Genomic DNA, 27,768 nt, shown 5'->3' with positions numbered 1-27,768 from the left:
GCCTGCAATGAAGGAGACCCAGGTTTGATTCCTGGATTCCGAAGATCCCCTGGAGAAGGAAATGACAACCCACTCCAGTATTCCTGCCTGGAGAATCCCATTGACAGAAGAGTTTGGCAGGCTACAGTCCATGGGGTTGCAAGAGTTGGACACGACTTAGGGACTAAACCACCACCACTGAATAAACACATCAGCAGAAGCATTAAAGAACAGAACCAGGCTGAAGAGCTAATTTATAATTTGGAAGACAAATTTGAGGGAACTCTCCAGGGTGTAGAGTAAAAAAGACAAAAAAAAAAAAAAAAAAAAAAGGACATATGGGAAAAGATTAAGATGGAGCTCTAATACTCACCTAACAGTAGGTCCAAAAGGACAGATATAACAGAGATAATGAAGAAAAAGAATAGTTTGAGATTCAAATCTTTATATTGAAAGACATGGAGTGCAATAGATTAATAATAAAAGATATGTAGAGAGAGACACACACACACACTCTAACATGTGAGAGATTTGCTTGAGGGTATATATAACCAAGAAGGAGAAAGTGAAAGTGAACATCACTCAGTCATGTCTGACTCTTTGCGACCCCAAGGACTGTACAGTCCATGGAATTCTCCAGGCCAGAATACTTGAGTGGGTAGCCTTTCCCTTCTCCAGGGGATCTTCCCAACTCAGGGATTGACCCCAGGTCTCCCACATTGCAGGTGGATTCTTTACCAGCTGAGCCACAACGGAAGCCCTTGCAATGATTAATAATAAAAGATAGGTAGAGAGAGAGAGACACACACACACTCTAACACATACTAACAATATTTCAAAACTCTAAGGATGAAAAAAAAATCTTAAGTTCCCTGAACATCCTTGTCCTTAGAAAATATAGGATAAAGTATTTTAGAGGAGAAGTGCTTGTAACTTTCAAGAAGTTCAGCAAAAGGAGAGAAAAAATTAGAGAAAGGCACTGTGGCAAAACGTTAATTTATGAATTAAGGATACTTGGTATTTACTACATTATTCATTGATCTGTTCAAGAGTTGTTTTTTTTTTTTTTTTTAAGTTGGAGCAAAAGAAAAGGTTCCCAGAGAAAGGTAAAATAAAACAAACAAAAACAGGTTTCATTAAAAAAGAATGAGACTCAGACTTACATAAGATTTCTCATTATAAACACTGCTGCTGCTGCTACTAAGTCGCTTCAGTCATGTCCGACTCTGTGAGACCCCATAGACGGCAGCCCACCAGGCTCCCCCGTCCCTGGGATTCTCCAGGCAAGAACACTGCAGTGGGTTGCCATTTCCTTCCCCAATGCATGAAAGTGAAAAGTGAAAGTGAAGTCACTCAGTCGTGTCCGACTCCTAGTGACCCCATGGACTGCAGCCTACCAGGCTCCTCCGTCCATGGGATTTTCCAGGCAAGAGTACTGGAGTGGGGTGCCATTGCCTTCTCCACTATAAAAGTCGCTTCAGTCATGTCCGACCCTGTGTGGCCCCATAGACAGCAGCCCATCAGGCTCCACCGTCCCTGGGATTCTCCAGGCAAGAACACTGCAGTGGGTTGCCATTTCCTTCTCCAATGCAGGAAAGTGAAAAGTGAAAGTGAAGTCACTCAGTCATGTCCGACTCTAGCGACCCCATGGACTGCAGCCTACCAGGCTCCTCCGTCCATGAGATTTTCCAGGCAAGAATACTGGAGTGGCTTGGTGCTAGAAAATGATGGAACATCTCCACAGTTCTGTGAAAATGATTTTAGTCTGGAATTTTAATGAACCATAATAAAACCTGAGGGCAGAGTAAAAACACAAATAACCAAGGGTCAAATCCTTAAATCCCACATACTGTTGAAGAAAAAATTATACTGAGTTTATGCAATCTAAGCAACCTAGCAGTGAAATACTCAAATGAAAAAGCAGTTGAAACTGCATCTTCATTACTATCCTGCTAATTCAAGTGAAAGTCATTCAGTCATGTCTGACTGACTCTTTGTGACCCCATGGGTATAGTCCATGGAATTCTCTAGGCTAGAATACTGGAGTGGGTAGCCTTTCCCTTCTCCAGAGGATCCTCCCAACCCAGGGATCGAACCCAGGTCTCCTGCATTGCAGGCAGATTCTTTACCAGCTGAGCCACAAGGGAAGCCCAAGAATACTGGAGTGGGTAGCCTATCCCTTCTCCAGCAGATCCTCCCAACCCAGGAATCAAACCTGGATCTCCTGCATTGCAGGTGGATTCTTTACCAGTTGAGCTATCAGAGAAGCCTGCTAGTCCAAAACATTGTATCAATTATTACTGAAACACTGCAATAGCTTTTTAACTGGTTTTTGTGCTTGCATTGCTGTACCCCTCTTATCCATTCCCACACAGGAGCCCATGTAATTTTATTATGATTTAATATTATATCTTATTTTTTAATGTAGGTAATATATTCACATTAAAAAATACATTGAAAATAGAAGGTACAAAAAGGCATTACATCTTTGAGACCTAAACAGTGGTGTCCCTGCACTTTAGAGGGCTCATTACAGGCCTCTTTCAGGTGCACCCCTCCAGTAGCTGAAGAGCACTTCCCTGGTGGCTCAGAGGGTAAAGCATCTGCCTGTGATGTGGGAGACCCAGGTTTGATCCCTGGATCGGGAAGATCGCCTGGAGAAGGAAATGGCAATCCACTCCAGTATTCTTGCCTGGAGAATCCCATGGACAGAGGAGCCTGGTGGGCTACAGTCCACGGGGTTGCAAAGAGTCAGACACCACAGAGCGACTACACTTACACTTATACACAGAATCAAGGACATATTCATCCAGATCATGTTCCAAGTACTTGAATCCTGGGACTCTCCGCCCAAATGGGCTAAGCCCTCTTCCAAGGCTTTATGGCTTGTCCTCCTTTTGGCTGAACACAGGGCCCATCAGGACACCTCTAGGTCCAGGAAGTGGGCAAGTGGTAGCTATATGTGTGGTGTGCATAGAGTTCTGATATGAGGGCAGGTGTCTAGTCTTCTTGGTATAAGTCAAAAGAGTGGGGTTGGAATAGGAGGACAGGGTAAGCAGGCTACGTGCTGGCTGTATCAGAGTGAATCTGGGAAACAGTACACTGAAAAAAGCATCAGTCCCAACTCTGTCCCCAGTCAAAAGGTTTCCCTTTCCAAAGACAACCACTGTTTTTGACACAAGAGTGATCATTTTAAATAACAAATCTGAAAATGTAATCTCCAACCTAAAATGTAGTGGGTTCTCCATTATTTTTCAGATAAAATCCAAAATCCTTAAAATGGTCAACACGGTGCTTCTTAGACTATAATGTGCATTACAGTCACTTGGGGATTCAAATCTGATTCAGAAGGACTAGGGTGAGGATGAGATTCTGCATTTCTAACAACTTCCTAGATGACAGATGCTACTGGTCTATAGGCCGCAGTAGAGGGCCTAAAGAGATTACTATTTCTTTTTAAGTTATAATTTCAGCTATCCCAGTTAGGGAAAGAGACATTCCTCCTGGTCTACCTACCTCATTTTGAAGCTGCAGTTGATACAGGCAGATGGGAGGGTAGATGGACATTGCTAGTTAATTGGACATCTGTTTGTATTTGCTAGCACTATCCTAAGGAGCCTAGAAATGAACAAGAAAAAGTCTCCATCTTCAAGGAGCTTACAACCTAGTAGGGCAGATAGAATCAAAAAGTAAGCTTAAGTTAGTAACAATGTCAGGTAGTGTTTGGGGCTAAGAAGAAAAATAAATCAACATAAGGAGCTAGCAGGTAAGAAGACTCATTATTTTAGACAACTGAGTCATATACAAGGATAGATTTAACGTTTTTGCCATACTAAGTACCAAGGTAGGCACTATGCTGAGAACCTTAGAGATAAAGGTGCTATTATCTCACTGATATGAGGTGCTATTGTCTTATTTTGCTGGTAATAAAACTGAAAACTTGAGATGTTGAGTAACTTGTCCAAGGTTAAACAGCTAGAAGAACCAGGATATGGACCCTGCCAGTATGACTATTTCCAACTTCTGTATTAGTGAACTTTTGCTGAGGAAAACCACAACCCCCAAATTTCAGTGGCTGGCAGTGCTGCTGTGCTCAGCTGGGCTCTCTGGGTCTTAACAGTCTTGAAGCAAGACTTGAACTTTTAATATCTAAACTGCCAGGTGTGGGCCTGCCCCAGTTTATGACAAACATAAGTAACTCAAGTACCAATATCACCAGATATACCACAAGAGGATCAGCAGACCAAGAGGGATAAGCTAACATTGAATCAGCAAAATTTTCCCTTTGTTGGTATAAAACTCCCAGATTTCAATCACTTGAACTTATCTCTAAAGTTTAAGAAAAGCAAGTTTAATATGCAGTGGGTCACTTAGTTTTTGCAGTAGTTCTTAATCTTTTAGGGTTATAACGTCTTGGAAAATCTGATAAAACTTGGGCTCTCCCCCAAGAAATAAAGCTCATCAGTGTACACAGCTTTGCATTCAATCTATAGGGTACACAGGGCCCTAGAAAAGGCAAAATTCCCAATTTAAGAATCTGTAAACTGTAGCATCTGCCAAAATCAATCTCTTGTGCAAAAACTTCTATCTATTCCCTGGTGAACAACAGTGATTCTCTTTTACTAATTATTTCATTTAATTAAAAGAACATGAACTCTAATTATTAGCAATCAAAAACATGTTATCATTAGTCACTTGGTCGTGTCCGACTCTTGCAACTCATGTACTGTAGCCCACCAGGCTCCTCTGTCCGTGGGATTTCCCAGGCAAGAATTCTGGAGTGGGTTGCCAATTCCTTCTCCAGGGGATCTTCCTTACCCAGGGATTAAATCAGGCAGATTCCTTACTGTTGAACCACCCATGAAGCCCAATCAAATCAAAAATACAGTTTTGTAATCTAATACAGCTTTGCAGCAAAAAAACAAAAGGCACCTCGCTAGCTGTTAAGAACTAATTATTTCCACTTCCCTGAAGACAAGTTTTACTATCAATTATCTGTATATGAATTAGTCATCAATATTTTTATTCTGTGGTGGCTAACTTTCCCTCTACACTTAGTGGCTTACAATAAGTATGTTGTTAAATACAACTCTGGTCCTTCAGAAATACAAGTATAATTATAAATTATCCTAAGTTACATAAAACTTTTTTTTATTAGAGGAAGGTAAATTTGCCCACTCCTCCCCCAAATCATGAAACTTTCATAGCGTACTACTGGCCTTACTCTATTTTCTTTATAAACACAGTACTACTAAAACATAAAACTAAAATATAAAACCAAATAGCCTGCAATTCAGGAGACCTGGATTTGATCCCTGGGTTGGGAAGATCCCCTGGAGAAGGGAATGGCTACCCGCTCCCGTATTCTTGCCCAGAGAATTCCATAGGCAGAGGACAAATATAAACAGGTAAATTTATATTATTTACATTCAACAGAATCAATCATAAAATATTCTTTGGTTTTGGAGTCAGAATAGTGTTACAATGAATAAACTTCAGAGACTTAAATGCTTGAATGTGAATTCTAGCTTTGTCATGTATACAACTAGCCAGGTGAATAGGGACAAATTAGATAACCTCTTTGTGCCTAAGCTTCCTCTTATTAAATGGGTAAGGTAATGGATGAATACAAGCACAGTACTTAGAATGGCACACGAAGAAACAGTCCAAGCACTGAATGTAAGCTATATGAGGTTAGAGATTTTTTAATCTCTTTTGCCCATTGATGTACATAGTGCTTGCTGCTGCTAAATCACTTCTGTCGTGTCTGACTCTGTGTGACCCCATAGGCAGCAGCCCACCAGGCTCCCCCGTCCCTGGGATTCTCCAGGCAAGAACACTGGAGAGGGTTGCCATTTCCTTCTCCAGTACATAGTGCTTCGAATAGTGCTAAAAACAGCAGGTGCTCAATAAACATTTGTGGAATGAAGGACTGATTACCACTATTATCAACATGGTGATTTCTGGATAGATGAAAAAAAAAAACAAAAAAAAAACTGAACCATATAAGCTCAGCTACTTAAACCTGAAAAATTTCCCCTTCTCCCCAAACTCCCTCCCTCTAAAAACAAAAGGGAAACAAGCATTCTTCAGTTGCACATCCAACTCTTGAAAGGCTCACAGCACCAAAATATGATCGATAAGCTGGATTTCAGTTGAGTAAGAGTGCCATCTAGTGTTCATAAAAGCTACAACAAGCTGAAAATTCAGAGTAAATTTTCAGTGTGAAGACAAAAAACCCTATAAATGCAAAATGCATTAAGAAAATCTGCTTTATCAACAGCCAAGGTCTTTAAAAGAAAGGTATTTCTATAGAAAATTAAAGAATTAAATCTGTAAAACTTAGTATATACCATATTTGAAGAAACACTTCAGAGAGTATGCTCAAGTTCTACATACCATAAAGGTCATCCTGCTGTGAGTGGTGCACTGAGCTTGTTTTCCTTTCAATGGGATATGTTCATTGGTCTTATGAGAAGAAACAGAAGTATCCATCATAAACATTTTGGAAAAGTGTAAAAGAGTATGAACCACAGCCTAGAGGTAACTATTGTTAGCATTTGGAGATTTTACATATAACCAGAGATCAAATTGCCAACATCAGATGGATCATCGAAAAAGCAAAAGAGTTCCAGCAAAACATCTATTTCTGCTTTATTGACTATGGCAAAGCCTTTGACTGTGTGGATCATAATAAACTGTGGAAAATTCTTCAAGAGATGGGAATACCAGACCACCTGACCTGCCTCTTGAGAAACCTATATGCAGGTCAGGAAGCTACAGTTAAAACTGGACATGGACCAACAGACTGGTTCCAAATGGAAAAGGAGTACATCAAGGCTGTATATTGTCACCCTGTTTATTTAACTTATATGCAGAGTACATCATAAGAAACGCTGGGCTGGAAGAAGCACAAGCTGGAATCAAGATTGACGGGAGAAATATCAATATCTAAAATTGCAGCCATGAAATTAAAAGACGCTTACTTCTTGGAAGGAAAGTTATGACCAACCTAGATAGCATATTCAAAAGCAGAGACATTACTTTGCCAACAAAGGTCCATCTAGTCAAGGCTATGGTTTTTCCAGTGGTCATGTATGGATGCAAGAGTTGGACTGTGAAGAAAGCTGAGCCCTGAAGAATTGATGCTTTTGAACTGTGGTGTTGGAGAAGATTCTTGAGAGTCCCTTGGACTGCAAGGAGATCCAACCAGTCCATTCTAAAGGAGATCAGTCCTGGGTGTTCATTGGAAGGACTGATGCTGAAGCTGAAACTCCAATACTTTGGCCACTTCATGCGAAGAGTTGACTCATTGGAAAAAACCCTGATGCTGGGAGGGATTGGGAGAAGGAGGAGAAGGAGACGACAGAGGATGAGATGGCTGGATGGCATCACTGACTTGATGGACGTGAGTTGGGTAAACTCCAGGAGCTGGTGATGGACAGGGAGGCCTGGCATGCTGTGATTCATGGGGTCGCAAAGAGTCGGACACTACTGAGCGACTGAACTGAACTGATCCTTGATTTAAAATATACATGGAAAATATTTTAATTTTCACCAAATATTTGGCCAAAATACTAAAAATCAAATATGATAAAAATTATAAATAATCTTTTAAACTTAAAAGATTTCTCTACAATTAAAAAAAAAGAAACCTAGCCTCAACTTAACATTGTATTCAGTGGAGTACAATTTTTTTAAATTGCTTTCAGTTATATAATCATTTTGGTCCGGTTTTACAATAGTCAAAATCTATAAGAACTGGGGCTTATAAAATGAAAACAGAAATTATTTCATCTTTTCTCTCTTAGAAACTACAAAATTGATAGTAAAGCATACCAATTTGGATTTTGGATATTTGAATAAAAATTTAGGTTTGCCATAATGTTTGTTATTAAATTAAATGATAATTATTTGTTATTCAACAAAATAATATTCAATAACAATATTATTATTATTCAATTTGAGAATGCTCATAAAAGTTTTCTGAGAAACCTGTATGCAGGTTAAGAAGCAACAGTCAGAACCAGACATGGAACAGACTGATTCAAAACTGAGAAAGAAGTTCATCAAGGCTGTATATTGTCACCCTGCTTATTCAACTTATATACAGAGTACATCATTTGAAAAGCCAGGGTGGATAAATCCCAAGCTGGAATCAAGATTGCCAGGAGAAATATCAATGACCCCAGCTATGCAGATGATATCACTCTAATGGCAGAAAACAAAGAGGAACTAAAGAGGCTCTTGATGAGGGTGAAAGTGGTGAGTGAAAAAGCTAGCTTAAAACTCAACATTCAAAAAACTAAGATCATGGCATCCAGTTCCATTACTTCATGGCAAACAGATGGGAAAAAAATGGAAACAGTGACAAATTTTATTTTCTTGGGCTCCAAAACCACCATGGATGGTAACTGCAGCCATGAAATTAAAAGAAGCTTGCTCCTTGGAAGAATAGTTATGACAAACCTAGACAGCATATTAAAAAGCAGAGACATCACTTTGCTGACAAAGGTCCTGTATACTCAAATCTGGAGAAGGCAATGGCACCCCACTCCAGTACTCTTGCCTGGAAAATCCCATGGATGAAGGAGCCTGGTGGGCTGCAGTCCATGGGGTCGCTAAGAGTCGGACACAACTGAGTGACTTCACGTTCACTTTTCACTTCCATGCATTGGAGAAGGAACTGGCAATCCACTCCAGTGTTCTTGCCTGGAGAATCCCAGGGACGGGGGAGCCTGGTGGGCTGTGTTCTATAGGGTTGCATAGCGTCAGACACGACTGAAGTGACTTAGCAGCAGCAGCAGCATACTCAAATCTATGGTTTTCCCAGTAGTCATGTACAGATGTGAAAGCTGGACCATAAAGAAGGCTGGTGTGTTAGTCACTCAGTCGTGTCCAACTCTTTGCGACCCCATGGACTGCAGCCCACCAGGCTCTGCCCGTGGAATTCTCCAGGCAAGAATACTGGAGTGGGTTGCCATTTCGGCTGAGCGCTGAAGAACTGCTTTCAAACTGTGGAGCTGGAGAAGACTCCTGAGGGTCCCATGGACTGCAAGATCAAAACAATCAATCCTAAAGGTAATCAACCCTGAATATTCATTGGAAAGACTGATGCTGAAGCTCCAATACTTTGGCTACCTATTGCAAAGAGCCAACTCATTGGGAAAGATCTTGATGGTGGGAAAGATTGAGGGCAAGAAGAGAAGGGGGCAACAGAGAATGAGATGGTTAATGGTATCATCAACACCATAATGTTCATGAGTCTGAGCAAATTAGGAGACAGTGAAGGACAGGGAAGCCTAGCATGCTGCAATCCATGGGGTCGCAGAGTTGGACACGACTGAGTGACTGGACAACAATATAAGTGTTTTTGGCTTTAATTCCCTTTCCCCTCAAATCATAGATACAGCTGAGATTTGATTCATAACTTATTAGATAGTCATTGAAAGATGAAAAGAAAGCTGTCTGCCACTTTCTACCTTTTGGACAAATGCTGTTTTTATATTGGGACAAAGAGTGGGAATCAGGGAATTTCCTAGGATCACATGGGAATAACAGGATCACATGGGGGAAGATGGAGGAAAAAAAGACCAAGAAGCTGCCAGAGAGAGGTGGACGGGCCTCTCCAACTGAACCTTGGTGGGCCCTGGTGTGAGGCTCCTTTATCTGGAGACTGGTTGCAAGGCTGAGGAGAGGGGCAGAGCCTGGCCTCACACTATCACTTGCTGGACTGCACTCTCTTCCAGGCATTAATTACGTTCCTGGACATATAACCTAACGCATAACTCTCTTCATGGTAGGCAGGGAGGTCAATTCTCCCCAGCACCTAGTTTAGGAGATAAGTTGTTGTGGTAAGTTGCTTTAAAATGACTCCCAAGGATCTGTGCCCTGTCTCCTGTCATTCACTTGATTGTGTAATATGCTCCCCTTGAGTATGGGCTGAACTTGTGTTTTGCTTCTAATGAACAGATTAAGGTAGAAGTGATGACATGTCTCTTCCAAGATTTGGTTACAAAAGACTGACTTCTGTCACGCTGGCATTCATTCGCTGGTACCTTGTCTCTGGCTCTTCTCAGGTGCTCTCTCTGCAGAAGCAAGTGGAGAGACCCACATGGCAATGAACAGAGAGAGCTGCCAGTCAATTACCAGCAAGGAACTGAGGTTCTCAATCTGACAACTCTCAAGGAACTGAATCCTTCCCATAGCATGTGAACTTGTTATGAAGCAATAGATAACTAATTCAGCTGTTACACAAAGAGACTTCTCAGGCCCACCTGAGAGACTATACCCTGAGAGTCTCTGTCGCTGGCTTATGGCAGCCTCGCTAGTCACACAAAAGCCTGGACCTGGCTTGTCCCCTTGGCACAACTGGCCATTTCTTTTGTGGGTTTACAGATTAGGTTCTCCTCAGTTCACCTGCCTGGTCTCTCCTTCCTACCCAAGGGCTTTTGCACCTTCAACATCTGAAATAAATAACAGAACACCTGAGCAAAACTCCTAGCTCCATGTTTTAGTGACCAGACTATGAATCTAAGGTGCATGTGTGGTTTTCTAAGACAAACACTCATCCTGACTATATATTATTAGTTTTATTGCTTTCTGGAATTTGTTTACTATTTACCAACTAGTATGAAAATACTTTAGTGTTTTGACAAGTACTGCTGTGCCAGCGCATACTGACTATCAGCTCTAGTTTATGCTGTAAGGTTAGATCATCAGATAATATTTAAGATCTTAGTTCTATTTCCTTCAATGAGTTTTTAAACATAGTTAATGTAATTTTTACAACTCCTTTTAGCCAGCTCAGTCTTTATGATAGTATCACCACATGGAAACTGCCAAGCTAAAGGGGTTTTATTTATAATGCCCAACAGTATAGTGAGAAGAAGCTTCGACAAAAGTCATAGTTATATATTCTTACATGCACTGACAGACAGCAAAAGGAAAAAAGGAGGGGGGGAGCCACAAAAAGGAAACAAAAATGAGGCCAAAACTTAGTCTGTAGGAAAGAACAACAGAGCATTAGTTACAGCCAGTCATGAGAGGTTTGGTTTGGGCATGTTGGGGATAGCAGCAGTGTGTACTTGTGTAAACAAACAGATAAGCTGAGAAGAAAAGTTAATTATTACATTAAAATTTATTTGCTCCACTAAGCTGTCTTTATGACCCAACCCATTCTGATCTTTCCTTGCGCTGAATTGCTTTAACACTTTATATGTCACGAAATTTTTTCACATTGATTTTAAGTCATTTTCTAATATGAAAGTAATGTGTGCTCAAGAACAAAAACAAAAAGCTATAGGAAAACAGATTAGTGCTTGAGGATGAAGAGTAAGACTTCACTTCCTGACTCTCAGTATTCACTACTTGAGTTAAGTTGCTTAATCTGTTTCCTCATCTATAAAATGTAAAACTCACATCAGAGAATGGCTGTATCTACAAAACTAGATATTGCAGTGAAACGGGCCTTCAAGGGAAGTGCATGGGTAGTTTGTAAAAATTCTTCCAGAATGCAAATGTAAACTTCAAATACAAAAAGGCAGTAATACAGTAAAAAGTGAGTTTTGCGGATCTGGTTTGACACAGGCAGTGTCACCAGCAGCTGCACCATCTTTAGGAGCATCAGGGGCAGGGAAAGCAGCACCCAAGCCGGCTCTAAATGCTTCTTCTCCATGAGACAGCCTAGCTTTTGAGATGTTCCTGTTTCCTTAGCTAAATAAAGCAGAAACTTAATCTAATCTCCCAGCAAGGAGGGTATCCATATTTGTATATTTGTTTTGTTTTGGGAAGATAGCTTCCTAAAAACCCATAACCCACTTGCAAATCTTGCAAATGTTGTATGCCAAAAGCTAATAACAAAGGCTGGCATATAGTAAGCACTCAATAAAATTAAGTATTTATTAATGATTATTCTAAAAAGAAAAATTAAAATCTCCAACAATCCCACCTCTAAAAGAGAACCAGACTTTCAGTATTATTTTAGTACAAGCAGGTTTCCTGACATTTCCCTGCTCTATAAATATATATATATATGTGTGTGTGTGGTCTGTTATTTTAAAAGTTGCATTTCGACTTAAATATATGTATATATTTTCTTTTCTTATACGTTCTAAAACAACTTTCAATAACTGTTCAAGTCCTTTATATAGTGCACCATAATTTAATAAGTTATTGGATATTTAGGTTACCAACTTATATATAATAATGGATAAATACAACACATTTATATCATAAATGAGACTATAGAGATTATCATACATAAATCTTAATTCAGATGATTTCTTAGATGTGGAATTGTTACTATGCACATACAATCCCATTAAGAGTCACACTATTGTCGTCACACTATTGTCAACACACTATCATAAAATTTAACATTTTTAGTGAAAGTGTTGATTTGTTCTTAATCTATTTTCTCCAAATCACTGCAAAACTCTTGATAGTAGTGATGTTTTCAGCTTCTCTTTATATCTCATAACAGTGCTAGGCACAAAGAAAAATTCTAAATGAATTCTTACTTTAAAAAAGTATTTCCATTTCAGCTTTGAATGGAGAGGGAGGTCAGCTAGAGGTATACTGAGGTTCAGGGAAAAAAATCCTGCTATTAATTATTTTGTGAAAGGAAAAAGAACTATAATTTAGTTTTGTTCCAAAAATAAAAAGCATTCAATACAAATATGTAGTACAGGTTTGACTTCACATTTGACTACACAACCACTTCCAAGTTCAAAGAAGGAGCCAAACACCGGTATAAATTGGAATTAGAATCTTAATCAGAACAACCACCACTAAGGATTTATTTATAATAATAAAATGCACTAAAGGAACTAATAATAATAAAATAAAGGTTAAAATACTGATTGCCTGTTGGAAGAGCCAAACACAACTTTAGCTTGGAGTCAAGTTTTTGTTTAGAAATGTGTATGTTAGAATGAAAAAAGAAAAGGGCTTGCCAGACACCCATACTCCAACACTCAGTACAGGCCCAATCACACAAGATTTGTTTAAATTTTCAGCATCTATGGAAGATGAAGTAAACTTTTAATACAGCATTTAGGGGAAAAAAAAGCAAATGTAATCATTTGTTTATAGCTGTCACACCAATGAAAGAAGTATAATATTTAGACTTTTCATCTTCTTTGATAAGATTTATTGCCATAATTATTATTTTCATCATGCTATACTGTATTTTTAGTGCACATGCCATGGATACCAAAACTCTGACCTAATAAAGGGTATGCAAAAGTACACAAAATGGCACTTACTATTACAGGTTTGAAAATATTTTGTGCTTAAAAGTATAGTTATAATGGGGTTTACAATTAGAAAATATCAATGAAATATTTAAAAATCGAATTTATAACTTACAGGCAACAAAGCTAAGAATGCCTAAACAATTATGTTAGTTTAAGTACACAGTTCAAATTGGGTAATTTCTTAAAATCATTTCATAACTCTAGTTCATAATTTGAGAAATCAAGATTAAAATGTTCCAATTCAATCAGATAAATGTTGAACTATGGAAAGGACAAGAAGAAAATACCTTTTACACTATTTAAACATAATCCTTTATGATTCTGAAGATAATTTTCCAAAATAACTAAATAAAACAATCTAAAGACTTTAAAATATGCACATGAAACATACAAATGGAAAAATGATTTCTATTAATACACGAGCTCAAAGTCATGATATAATCTGGGCTCGATTTCTTAAAAAGACAATAGAGGCCCCTTTTCTTTTTAGCTGTAAACAACTTGCTGTATGACATGTAATGCAATACCATATTTTGGGAAATTTCAAACATTTATAATCCACGGGAAAAACACTCAACACTCCTACACTATTTTTTTTTAAGCCCACAATAGTGCAGTCTTTCAGCTACAAAGCCATAAGCCAGTTATAAAACCAGTACTTTTCCACTAGTTACTTGTGGGGCGGGGAAGGGGATGTTCAGCACTGCAAACATTAGGGTCTAAAATAAGATCATTGCAAGGAGTTACTACAACAGTTGCACTGCCAGCACTGTCATGGCAACAATGAACTAGCTAGGAGAATGCTCTTTTAACATTCAAAGCTAATCTTGAGTCTATTACCCATGGAAATATACCAAATTTTCTTTTAGGCAGTTCACTAAAGAAATCATCTTATTTGGTAATCTCTTAATGTAAAGATAAGCCTTTTATATATCATATTTCCAAGATCACAGTCTAGCACCTTCTTGCAATCAGTTGAAATTTATAATGACGACATAATGAAAATTATGTGCCACAGTGAAACACAAAGATTCATCAGGATTCAAATACAATCTCAAGATGGGTCAGGGCTTAAAAGGAATTTGATATGCAATTCAATAATACTTGAGAAATGTGGTTTCACATTTCATCCTGAAGGAAAAATAATTTGGAAAAGAAAACATTATATATTTTCATTATTAGGAAGCTGATATTAAAGTTTTATTCAGATAATGCAGTATAACATTGAAAAGCCTAGACTCTGGAGTCTCATTGCCTGGGTTTGAAACCTGGCTCTTCTTCTTACTAAGCTATGATACTTTGGGCAAGTTATTTAACCTATCTGAGCCTTGATTTTTTTTTTTTTCCTGATGCATAAAATGGGGATAATAATACCTACTCTTACAGTGTGGTAAAGATTAAATGAAAAGGGTTAAGAATATATGAAGAGAGTTAAGAACTAGGTTTCACATACAGAATGCCTATCCTTACTACATTCAAAAATACACATTCTACAAAACTAGAAAGATTGAGATTGCTGAAGAAAAGATAACTTTGTATCAATGTGGGCAGGGAGCAGGTATGGGAGCTCAGGAACCTGAAAGACACCTGCCACACCCAATGAAGCAAATTCAAATCAAACATGGTACAAAATCTCTTCAAGCCTTGTCACTTCTGGGGTATCTTTAGGGCAATGTAATCTTTGCTTAGTTACTCTGTTTCTAAAATCATATCAAGTTGTCTAGGCCAGGCCAGTTATCCCACAAGAGTGAAAGGACCATTTGGGGACTTTTTGGTTAATATCTCAAGCTCCCATTGAAGGATGCAGAGCAGGAACACTGATGGTGCAGCTTTAATCTCCTCAGTAGACCTTCAAGGCAAGCAGTCTCTGCAGCAAACTCGCCTGAAGTATCAGACGTGAATGGACGAGGCACAGAGGATTCAGTTGCTTGACAAGCCACCATTTGCTTTTCTATATTTTATATCCTTGAAGATACATTGGAAAGTCAAATGTTCCTAAGTGGAATAATAAATGAGCATGATCTCAGGGGAGAAATCAGTTTCCAAGAGTGCTAAAACAATATTCACAAAACCCTTACCTTGGTTCCTAGAGGTGTTATTTCTTCTAAGTTGCTATTCTATAGGGCCAAGGGTCCTGAAAGCAGGTTAAAACTTTTCCAGTATCCCAGAGACTTGGTCCCCTAAAGGACAGATGGTACCAGAGGGCTCAACTTCCCATCTCCGCTCCCCCAATCACACTGTGAGGGCAGATCAGAAGACTAATAGTTAATATTCACTGAGTGCTTACTGAGTTACAGTAAACATTGCACATGTTACCTCATTTAATCCTCACAACTCTGGGAGGGAACTGAGGCTTAAGGAGGTTATATAACTTGCCCAAGGTCACAAAGTTTGGCAGAGTAGGATTTACAGCCAGGTCTGACTAACTCCAAAGCTCATGGTTTTGACCATTCTCTCCTATTGTTGTACAGATAATTAAAGCATAGGCCTTGGCAGTGAAGCATCCGGATGACACGTGTAACTGCCTGCAGCCCCTCCCTACCGGTGCCAGGCTGACAAACTAGAAAGGGAGACAACTCCAAGGAGGGGATGGATGCCACAGATCTGCCTCACTCATAAGGCAAGCTTCTGGGTAAGGCTACCACTTACCCTGTGCAGTGGTTGGTTAGAAGCACTCTTGGGTAAAGTGGAGGTCAGCATTAATCAGCTAATATATTAAAATTTACCATACAAAAGGCAATTAGAGGTGTAAATACATGTGAACACAAAAGGTGGGATATATGACATAATAATCCTAAAGTAATGCCAGTTTGGAGTTTGATTCATGTTAAAAGACCTAGATAAGTTCATCATCTTCACCTTCATTGTCATCAGTATTCACCATCACCAATATCTACTGAGCACTTACTATGAACCATGCCCACTTCTACACACTTAATTGTTCACTTAATTCTTGAAACTACCCTATGAGAGTGGTATTGTTATTACCCACATATTGCAGATGAATAATCTCAAAATTTATTTGTAATTAAGTTGGTACAGTATATTAAAGTTAACAAAATGCTTTACCAATATGATCTTTAATTTTTATAATCACATCATGAGGCATATTATTAAAATTATGTCAGTTCACAGATGAAGAAACAGACTACAGAGGTTAATTTATTCATGAGCGTATAGCTAGTAAAGCACATCCCCGATCTTTAAACCTTCTGAAGTAGCATCTCTGGTCAAAGTGAAACTCTTGTATATTTAAAATAGAAGATAAGAAAAGAAAAAAAATCAAGGAAAAGAAAGCAATAGCTTCCCTTGTTTTTAAAGTTGAATCATTATTAAAATTAAGAGAAGCTTACAGCCTTTCCTCTGATATGTCAAAAGATATATAAGCGCAGTGCTTGGCATATAGCAGGTACAGAGTAAATACCTCATGCATAAACTGAAAAGACATCAGTCCCTAGGTTCAATGGTAAAATCTATACTGCCTCAATAAAATTTCAATTATTTCTTATACTCAATCTCTGTCATCAACAAAACTGAATATAGATTTTATCCTTTAAGTCTGTCAAATTATGCATTACTTGTTAGATGAAAAAAGAGACACACCTTAATTTGGTGAGGTATAATCACTATTAATGACTTTGAGAGATCTTATTTTTTGAGAAAACCCATCTCCCTATCATTTAAATCACTTTTGAAAGGCTTCTCTTAAATATGTCCTTTAGTACCACTGAACATATCACCCTACCACTATTTTGCAAGGCTTGGTCTTTATCACATGATCGGAAGAATTTCTTACTGTGTTTAGGCTATGAATAGCATTTGAAAAATTACTCAGTTATAATTATAGACAGCTAACACCTGCCAACTTGCTAGAAAATGAAATCATGTAAAGTTTAAAGATGATTGTGCAATGCCTGTCAAACACTAAAGTGTCAGAACAGTAAATGCTCATTTTTACCAGTAAACTAAAATTCTAATTAGAGAAAGAGTAAACTAAGATTCTAATTAGACTTTACTGAACCATTACACACAGGACTGACAAATTATCCTAGGTAACTTTTTAAAAAAACATACATATATTTAAGTTAAAACACTAATACTATTCATTTAATGAATATGTATATATGAAAGTTTATTTGGGTAATAAGACTAACAAAACTCACTTCATAAACTTTATTTTCCTTTAGTATGGTTTAAAAGTTTAGGAAGTAGTTTGAAGGTAATTTTATAAGTAATAATTTATAAACCTATGAAGACCTTTCCCTTTTAAAATTAAAAAAGAGTAAAATTTAAAGCATAACACTAAAAGTATCTCATTTTTTCCTAAGGTAATTCCAGATTTCATTGCAATTGAATTAGATTCTTTTAAGTAATTATATGAGAGACTAGAATATGAGAAGACAATTCTTTCACAGCCAAATTTCACAAGTTTTTTTCATATAAACTTTTCATGTCACAAATGGTGACAGTCCATTAGTAGTGCACATGCTTTCAGCAATAAAAATGGCTACTGTGAAAATCCAATAAATGGTCCTAGCAGTCATCCTACAAAAACTTCCTAAGTATCTTCAGTGAAAAACCATTAAAAAAAAAAAAAAAAAACCTGGAATCTTTTAAAGTACTTTTTATTCTATACACAAATGTCATGGTAAATGTATCTTTAATGACATTAGTTTAACTTGGTATAGTAACCAACAGGAAAAAAAGCAAAGCATAAAATAATGTTTCCATGTTTGTGTGTTAGTCACTAAGTCGTGTCCGATTCTTTACAACTGTAGCCTGTCAGGCTCTTCCATCCATGGGATTCTCCAGGCAAGTATACTGGAGTGGGTTGCCATGCCCTCCTCCAGGGGATCTTCCCCACCCAGGGATCGAATCCGGGTCTCCTGCATTGCAGGCAGATTCTTTACCTCTGAGCCACCAGGGAAGCCCCAGTGTTGCCATAGTGTGACTTAAATTTCCAGTTTGCCCTTTGTAGGCAGTAATACCCGGAGAAGGCGATGGCACCCCACTCCAGTACTCTTGCCTGGAAAATCCCATGGACAGACCAGCCTGGTAGGCTGCAGTCCATGGGGTCGCTACGAGTCAGACATGACTGAGCGACTTCACTTTCACTTTTCACTTTCATGCATTGGAGAAGGAAATGGCAACCCACTCCAGTGTTCTTGCCTGGAGAACCCCAGGGACGGGGGAGCCTGGTGGGTTGCCGTCTATGGGGTCGCACAGAGTTGGACACGACTGAAGCGACTTAGCAGCAGCAGGCAGTAATACCATCATCAAATATTCTGAAGAATCCTCAGGTGCCCCAGAGTATACTGTGCCAGTGTCACTGAAGTACTAGGTCATATCATCAAGGTTAATTAAGGTCTTTCTCTCTTAATGTAATAAATACGATCTAGAAAAGCTGGGTTAAAGTAAATCCTTTTTTCCATTGACTTCAATTAAAAAGAAAATATTTTACCATGGTGTGAAAAAAATAGACTGATTTGAGAAACTGTGACAAAGAACATTATAACTTTTGGTGAGGCTTGCTAGTACGAGCTGGACATACGAACTGACATACGTCCAACGTAACTTTCATCTCTTTATGAATTTTAGGCACTGCCTTCCCTTCACCAGTATCTCCCCTGTCCTTCCACAAATTCTAAAATTTCCCATGTCTCTGGTTCCTCCAGTACCTGCTAATTTGCTACTTATAAACACTGTTTTTAGATATGAAATTATTTATGATTAAAGGTCCATCTAGTCAAGGCTATGGTTTTTCCAGTGGTCATGTATGGATGTGAGAGTTGGGACTATAAAGAAAGCTGAGCACCAAAAAATTGATGCTTTTGAACTGTAGTGTTGGAGAAGACTCTTGAGGGTCCTTTGGACTGCAAGGAGATCCAACCAGTTCATCCTAAAGGAGATCAGTCCTGGATGTTCATTGGAAAGACTGATGTTGAAGCTCAAACTTCAATACTTTGGCCACCTGATGCGAAGAGTTGACTCATTTGAAAAGACCCTGATGCTGGGAAAGATTGAGGGCAGGAGGAGAGAGGGACAACAGAGGACGAGATGGTTGGATGGCATCACCGACTCAATGGACACAGGTTTGGGTAGACTCCGGCAATTGGTGATGGACAGGGAGGCCTGGAGTGCTGCGGTTCATGGGGTCGCAAAGAGGTGGACACGACTGAGCAACTGACCTGAACTGAAGACATAACACCAAATAGGGCTCTGATTACTAACTCTTCATTAGACCCAAGAGTCTGCAGCTATTTTCTGTCACATCAAAGTTTCAACGAATCTTTAAATTGGCTGTCTGAGTTATTATCTACTCAAATAGTTAAAAGATATCCTGCAAATTTCTAATGGCTTACCAAAAAGAAAATTAATATAACTCTAAAACAAAGACCAGCACATCTATTTGCTGTCTTTTACTCCATGAATGATCTGTATAGCACTTTAAGGGCACAAAGTGTTAAAGATAAAATAATTCTAATTAAGCTAAACTATTTTTTCAGGGAGTCCTCCTAATACAGACTATCCAAGACCTTAAGTTGAAATCTAATAGGCAAATATTTAACATCCCATTTTTCTACCAAACATTATATCCCATTTATAAACAAAACAATAACTACATTAAAAAACTATTCTAAAAACTAATCATTCTGCCTTTTTGTTTCTATGCTAGAGACCATCTGGGACACTAAAACAGGAATAAAATATTTGAAATCTGAAAACTTAAAAAAAAAAGAATCCTTGTTAGTTTCAATCTTTCTTAAAAGTCAAATCAAAGAAAGAGGACAGGATGATTTATATATTTCAAGAGGACACTGAGGGTAGAGAGCGTAGCTACTATTCATGTTTGTAAGCCAGTGGCTAAAAAGAACACAGGCTCTTCACTTTGTTTTCAAACCATTTAGGGGAAAAAGTTAAAGGTTTGCTTCAATTTCTTTACATTTTTCATTCAAAGAAGTCCGGACAACCTGAGGGTAGATAGTATTCTCCTCTGTGCTCAAAAGCAAAGAAAGTGGTCAGAGATAGGAATAAGAAGAAGCACAGAGGAGAGAAGCAAGCCAGTAAGCTTTCTGAGGGAAAGGGATTGAGTTCTCAGTGTATCAGTAAAGTAAGGAAGGCCAAAAACCAGTGTATATGGAAGAAACTCAGTGTAGATACTGAAAGAGCACTTTCATATCTGCTGTGATACATAAGAGTCAGCAGTGAATGTTTCAGATGGACTACCTTAAATGTGTGACTTTGACTAGTCACAGCAGTAAAACAGAAATAAAAACAAAATCATCTTAAAAGGCCAAATCTGTTTCTAGAATGTTCCCAATCTGTTATATTTCATAGTATCATTATAAATTAGTTATGTTCCTAATCTTACAGAATCTAAATTATAACTTGACCAATGCAATATATTATCTAGTTAAATATAAGTTTTATTGACAGCCTCTAACTAAACCTATCTTCCATCCCTCTTTTTCCTCAACAACAGGAATCTTTGTTCTCAAGATGGGGGCTCTCCTGGCTCTTAGAGGCTGGATGTGGATTAATCCAAACCAAAAACATAAATGCCCAGTTTCGTTGCCAGTTACTGGCTTGGTAAAGGGCATTTGACACTGCTGGAGGGCTTCTGGGGAAAAATTTTCTTCCCTGATAGATATACAGGAAAAAACTCTTTTCCTCCTAAGCTGAAAATGTTCAATGACTGCACATGCTGCCTGGAATTGCTGTAGCAACCTTGCAACCATGAGCTAAGACAGCCCTTACTACACTGAGCAAAGGTGAACAAAATGATAAAAGGCAAAAGGGTAATGTAGTTCAGCTAATGAATCATTCAAGCTTGAAACAGCCCAACCTCCAGACTCACCATGTGAAAAAGAGATTTATTAACCTCTATTGTTAAACCTACAAACTATATATTACCCAATGGATACCAACTGGATACTTCAACTGCAACTTTAACAACTATAAATGTGCACCATACCCAACAGTTAAAGTTTCATTTCTCCCTGGGCAGGTGGGGAGATGCTGCTAACAATCACGTCACTAAATGAAAGTCTCCTCCATCCCACATAACAAAGACAAATACTCTGTTGCATGGTCTAAATTTTCTACCTTAAGCCAAGTTACTTTCAGACAATGTTCATTGCTGGCAGACATATAAGAAAGTTTAAGTTTTCTTTTGTCATGGTACAGAAATGAAAAGGATCAAATGACTATTCTTGAAAAAGTACTTGGCTATTCCAGATACACCTCATGATGTTTTGATGAATATATACACACACATTTTCTCCCTTAATTTCCTGCATCATAAAGACCATAGCTCACAGGTAGACTATACTAGTATAATGGGCCAGTCCATTTCTTTGCTTAGGGAATCAAGCATATCCAAAATGTATTATAGGTTTAACAACAGCACAACTCCTTCTATGAGAACAGAAGACCTTCTTCAAAAGCAGGGAATAAATCTAATTGATCTTTCACTCCTGAGTACACTGCTTAGCAAAGAAGAGCTCTCAAAAATGTGTTGAACAGATTTAAGTATGTTGATTTGAAATCAATAAATTGAGAATAGGAATACAAACAGAGAATGCTACCTCTCAAAGTGCCCATTTTTACACGTTTAATCATTTTGAGTTGAAACCATCCTACCATGTCTCCTTGACAACATGACCTATAGCAATTAAGTGTGCCATCAGGAATAGCTGCAAAAACTGCAAATACAGTTCGGCTTTTGCTGCTTACTAATGAACAACAGAAGGTATTATGGAGCACTACATTACTTGGTTTCCCTTGTGAAGCTAGTGTGGAGAACTGAAGGTGCAGCATCAAGTACGGACCAGATGATGCTAGGCATTAAGAAGTTTAGATTCTAACCTAAGGGGTTTTCAGGAGGAAAGAAACATGGTCAAATTTCTGTTTTAGATAAAGAGCTCTGCAATTAAAGAGAGGATGGATAGAAAGGTGGAGGACAGGTTAAGTCTGGCAAAGTGAGAGATATCAATGTCAGAAGTAGAACAGTGGCGTCAGGGGCAGAAATCCCTTTAAGAGCTATTTCTAATCAGATTTATCAAAGGCAACTTAATTCAACCTGTGTAAAACAGAACTCATCACTCCCCTAAATTAACCTTCTACCACTCTTGTCTCCTGAAATGACTTAACTATTCACCAAGGAGTTTAAGCTAGAAACTTTAGAGCCATCCTTCATTTTACTTTATCTCCTATATCCAATTAAATACTATATCCAATGGTTTCTAACTCCTAACTACTTCCCAAACCTAGTCACCTTTTCCCACTTTGTCTACTACATCCTACTCCACCATTTTTGCTTTGGACTAATGGCAACCCACTCCAGTGTTCTTGCCTGGAGAATCCCAGGGATGGCGGAGCCTGGTGGCACAGAGTTGGACACGACTGAAGCGACTTAGCAGCAGCAGTGAACAACCTCCTTACTGTTGCACATTCAGTCTTGACCCCTGAAATCCATTCTCCAAATTTCTTCCAAAGTGATGCTTCTAATACACCATGTATCATGTCACCATCTTGCTCAGCGTCCCTCAGTGGCTTCTCATTGTTCCTAGGATGAAGTCTATAACTCTTAACATGGTCTGTTCTCTGGCTCCTGCCTAAAAACAGTAAGAATTCCTAGCTTTATGGTGTTTCTTATTTGCTAGGCACAGTACTCTTGCCTGGAAAATCCCATGGATGGAGGAGCCTGGTGGGCTGCAGTCCATGGGGTCACTAAGAGTCGGACATGACTGAACTACTTCTTTCACTTTTCACTTTCATGCATTGGAGAAGGAAATGGCAACCCATTCCAGTGTTCTTGCCTGGAGAATCCCAGGGACGGGGGAGCCTGGTGGGCTGCCGTCTCTGGGGTCACACAGAGTCGGACACGACTGAAGCGACTTAGCAGTAGGCACTGTGCTATGCTTTGTAAGCATTATTTCATTTTATTCTCTTTGTTAAGCAGGAACTATTCTCATCCTCATTGTGCAGATAAGAAAACTGAGTCAAGGAGAGATTATGTAACTTACCAAAGGTTGTAGAGTTAATAAAGTATTGGAGTCAGCTCTGACTCCTAAGCATGTATTTAAACTTTCACACTCTCCTCAAACTGCATTACTTTCCACTCCTAAATTCACCTGATCTCTTTTACCATGAGGCCTTCACATATATTATTCCCTACATCTGGAATGTCCCCCTCATAATCTCATTTTTGCCTAGATAATACTCATTCATTTCTGCTTAAATGCCATCTCTTCAGGGAAGTCTTCCTATATTATCTAAAATTACATTGTTTGTTTACTTCTTTATGGTCAGTTTCCCTTCAGTAGAATGTCAAAATTGTTACCACTGATTCTCAGTTCTTAGAATGGTATTTAGCAGGGGTTCAATTAACATTTGTTGAATGAAGGCAGCAATGAATGATGTAGGGATGGAAAATCCCATATCTATTAATAGTAACTTCACCTATTCAGACTAAGACACAATATTTATTTAGTAGCTTGCAAGTCCCAGTCAATACTCGTGAGAACTTATAGCCCTCCTAGGGGAGACAGACACATAAATATGTGATTATAACCCAACATAAGTAAAGCGCCTGTTAGAATTGTGGCTGGAATGACGTACAATAGATGCAGAGATGAAAATGAAGGTATAAACTGACAGGAAAACTTCATAGTAGAGATTCTTGATTCCTTTTGCAGAATGAATGAGTCTTAAAATACATATCACATAGTCCATGTATTTCATTTATGAAAGGGGAGAGGAAGGACTTCCCTGATGGTCCAGTGGCTAAAACTCTGCATTCTCAATGCAGGGGGCCTGGGTTTAGGTCCCAGTTCAGGGAATTAGATCCCACATGCTGCAAGGAAGACTGAAGGTCCTGAGTGCCACAATGAAGACCCATCCAGACAAATAAATAAATGTTTTTTAAAAAATAAGGAAGAGGACAAGAGTATACATTACATATAGGGCATTTTACATCTCCTTTATAATATTAATTTACTATAATAACACACCTCTGTATTATTATACCCATTTTATAGATGTGGAAATCCAAGCTAAGAGAGGTCAAATAACTCATTCAAGGTTATATAGTATATTAATAAAGGAGGAGAATCTGAGCCCAGGTTTGATACCAGTACCCATTTACTTACCATTATGTCTGTCCTTTGACTTTGTAATCTCCAGAGCCTAATTACTTCAGTTTTCAATCTAACTCTTAACAAAATTGGCTATCTGGTTTCCCATTCTAGTACTTTTTAAAAGTAGCAAAATAAAGCATTCAAGAAGAGGCTGAAATGAAGAATACTGACAGCAAGGGAAGGGACGGAAAAACTATAAAAATTGAACACACAAATTCAAAGTGGATCACAGAGTCCTATACATATATTCCACCCTCAACTGTACAACAGTACGTACTTGATATGCAAAATGATGATCCCATTATGAAAAAAGAAATGGTTGTTGTCGTCACTAAGATAGAGAAATAACTTGATGCTTAAAAGGGTAAACTTCAAGTGCTGGAATAATAATTCCTCTCTAGTAACTCTGGATTTGGAGAAGGAAATGGCAACCCACTCCAGTGTTCTTGCCTGGAGAATCCCGGAGACGGGGGTGCCTGGTGGGCTGCCGTCTATGGGGTCGCACAGAGTTGGACATGACTGAAGCGACTTAGCAGCAGCAGCAGCAGTAACTCTGGATAAATGTAAATTGTAACAATTGTTTCCACTGTTTGTGAAAAAAAATATCTAAGATTTTAAAGAGTCTTTGTTTTATGCACATTATTTTTTTGTTGCTTTAAACTGAATTCAAACCAGAATAGAAAAACTGTTCATCTTAGCTTATATATATATATACCCAAGTAAATCATACATTTAAAAAACTTCTCGTACCATGACTTTGAACACATGTGAATTGAGTAATTTAGACAGAGAAACATAAAGAGCATTTTGACCATTCTTAATTTCCAAAAAACCTTATTTAAAAAAAAAAAACCTTCAAATAAAAAAAGATAAACTGAATATGTACAAGCAGAAGGAAACATTCTTAATCTTTTACAACTTAAATAGAAATGTATGTAAGAAAGAAAAGAATCAAACTTAGGCAAACACAGAGAAAGCTAGTTAAGTAATTGACCATAAGAGTCTATCAGTCACTCAACCTGGATCCAATTTTTCAATCTGCAGATGTCAGCTCCTTTACAACATGGGCTTTTATTATTTATATAATTCTTTCTTTCAGAAAAGAAAGGTTGCATTTAGGAAACAGATTCTGGGGTTTTTTGTTTTGTTTTTAAGAACAAGAGAAAATTGTTTCACCAGTTATCTTGAACAAGCTGACTAGGAAACATTTAATATCCTTTATCATTTTAGAAGCTTTTAATAACGTGAAACTTTCCACATAGAACATTGTTTGTAACAATATGAAAAGCATACTGGCTACAGTTTCCAACAACATGTAAAAATGAATGTAAAGAAATGCAAGTATTTACTTGTAATTAACTGTAATTTTCACGTATTTTTCCCAGGAAGAATGCATTTCTGCTAAAACTCTCTAGAAAGACAATACTTATTTAGTTGTACTTGAAAATTAGTTCACCTTGTCCAATTTTAACCCCAATTTAAACGTTTTACAGAACGCTCTAAATTTAAGGTAATTCAAATATAACAACTTACTTGAAGCAATTACAAAGTGATTATCTGCAAGTAAACGTCACTGTACTAGATAAACAGTTGTACTTAAAATGCTCTTTCTTACCTGGACGCTCTTCAGGATGAACTCACTTTTCTCTCTCACATCTTTAAAGGGACACCTCTTAGAAAGCATAAGCAGATGAGCAAGAAGCTTATTCAATCCATCCAAAGAAACCGCATTTGAAAGGCCGTCTGCTGGACGATAAGGTGTCTCTTTCACCAAACGAAGACACTCGGTTTTTCTCACAATGATTTGCCTAATGTTTTCCAGAGCTGTCTCTCTAGTAGTTGAATCTCTACTGCACAGTCCATCCCATCTCACTTCATTTTCTCTTTCAGCCATGACAACCGTGGAGTTTTTTCTTTGCCGTCTTCAGTTAACTTTCAGCATGCCCCCCAAAGCACTTTATATTTTTAAAACGAGAAATATAAGAATGAAATCAGAGAACTAGAATCGTCATGAAAAAACACGTCTGGGTGACATTTGGAACCAGAAGCGTCTCTTCGAGCTACAAGACAGAGCTCGCCCTCTCCTACCCGGAGGGGCAGTCTTCTGGCCAGAGACTGGAAAAAAAAGTTGGCAAGTTGAAACCTTACAGCGCTGGCTTTGCTGCACAGCCAGTGTCGGGAAAGTGTTCTTCTGCGACCCGCGGGGTCAGCGGATATCCTCACGTTGAGGAGCTGTCAAACCCGTGCTCTGCCCAAAAAGGCTGGTAACAGTTGAACGCTCTCCAGCCATTCGGTGTTTTTTGTCAGTGCAGCCACGGTGTTCTCGGGAGCGTTCCCACCCCGCCCCTCCTCCGGCACCAGTCCCCGCCTTCTGCAGCTCCTCCCTCTCGGCCGGGCGCTGGCTGGGAAGGCTTGCGGAACCCTGGCTCGCTGGCCGCCACGGCCAGAGACCCTGACGCTCCCGGGGGGCGGCAGCCCTGTGCAGCCGCTGTCTCTGTAGCGTTGGAGGAAAAGCGTCTCCTGCTCTGTCGGTTCCGGGTGCCCTGGACAGACGCCGCTTCTGTTCCAGTCCTTGCGTCCACCGCCCACCGCCTCCAAAGCCAGACGGGCACAGGGCAGCCCCGCAATCCCCGAGCGCAGGGCTGGGCCGCGAAGCTGGCGGAGCTGCGGGGTCCGCGGCGCAGAGCCCGCCCCTTCGCCCAGCCTCATCTGTGGGGCTCGGCCCAGAGGGCGGGAGCGGGGAGGGAAGATGGGGTCCTCACCCCCCAGCCCCTCCCCTTTCTCCTCCCGGCACAAACCAGGAGCCGCCCCTGCCCCTGCGCCCTCTTCCCCGCCCTAGTAGACGCGACCCGCGAAGGCAAAGCCATTGGAAAAAGCCCCGCCCACCCACAGGCTACCTCCAGACCCCAGGTCCGCGCGCGGCTGCCAACCGCTGCCGGTTGCTACGCAAGCGTGACAGCAAGCAAGGCGCATGCGCTTTAATAGGCACTTAATCTGCGCCGGGGAGCGTTTTCAATCCCCTGGCGTTTGGCTTCTTTGGACCGAAAAAGGGGAAAAAAAGAAAGTAAGGGGAGGTTGAAGTACGCTATCACAGACAACACAAACAGGGAAAAGAAAGTGTGCACAGACGTACACCTGGAAGTGCCTGAATCTAAGTTTAAGGTCAGTCTAAAAATAAGAACGCTGTCTTTATTACGCCAAACCCCAGATTTAAAGAAGCAGGGCATGCTCGCATTGACTTCTGGGAAAGGTAGTTTGGGTGCTGTCTGCGCCTTTCGTTTGCGACAAAAACTACAGCCCCCAAGAGCCACTGCGACATTGCCTTTGGCGGCCTGCTAGCCAACGGTTAGCGCTGACGAGGATTGACTGAGAGCGTCGGCTTGGTGAGC

At 39.3% G+C, this 27,768-nt stretch overlaps 2 protein-coding genes and 1 long non-coding RNA gene across 6 annotated transcripts in view; 1 reads left to right on the top strand and 2 right to left on the bottom strand.

The window, feature by feature from the left end:
* The window catches only part of SESN1 (sestrin 1), a 114,504-nt gene extending 87,216 nt beyond the window's left edge, over positions 1-27,288 (bottom strand). Inside the window, exon 1 of the mRNA XM_027551257.1 lies at positions 25,995-27,288. Coding sequence (XP_027407058.1) covers positions 25,995-26,273 — 279 coding nt within the window. The 5' untranslated portion in view covers positions 26,274-27,288. The remainder of the gene's footprint in view (positions 1-25,994) is intronic.
* Positions 13,118-18,000, bottom strand: LOC113898270. Its single transcript, XR_003512595.1, has 2 exons — positions 15,317-18,000; positions 13,118-15,233 (listed from the first exon to the last, which is right to left on the bottom strand). It is a non-coding gene; the product is annotated as an uncharacterized LOC113898270 (long non-coding RNA).
* Positions 27,289-27,444: 156 nt separating the features above from the next.
* CEP57L1 (centrosomal protein 57 like 1) overlaps positions 27,445-27,768 on the top strand; it is a 91,527-nt gene continuing 91,203 nt past the window's right edge. For 3 of the 4 annotated variants that reach the window (XR_003512594.1, XM_027551261.1, XM_027551259.1), the window contains exon 1: positions 27,663-27,762. The gene's annotated coding sequence lies outside the window, so the exon portion shown is untranslated. Of the gene's footprint in view, positions 27,542-27,662; positions 27,763-27,768 lie in introns of those variants that run through there. The other variant, XM_027551260.1, reaches the window with a different exon arrangement.

Source organism: Bos indicus x Bos taurus, chromosome 9 (assembly GCF_003369695.1).
Source record: "Bos indicus x Bos taurus breed Angus x Brahman F1 hybrid chromosome 9, Bos_hybrid_MaternalHap_v2.0, whole genome shotgun sequence".
Taxonomy (NCBI): domain Eukaryota; kingdom Metazoa; phylum Chordata; class Mammalia; order Artiodactyla; family Bovidae; genus Bos; species Bos indicus x Bos taurus.
Note: the sequence above shows the minus strand (reverse complement) of the source record. Positions and strands in the feature narration are given on the sequence as shown.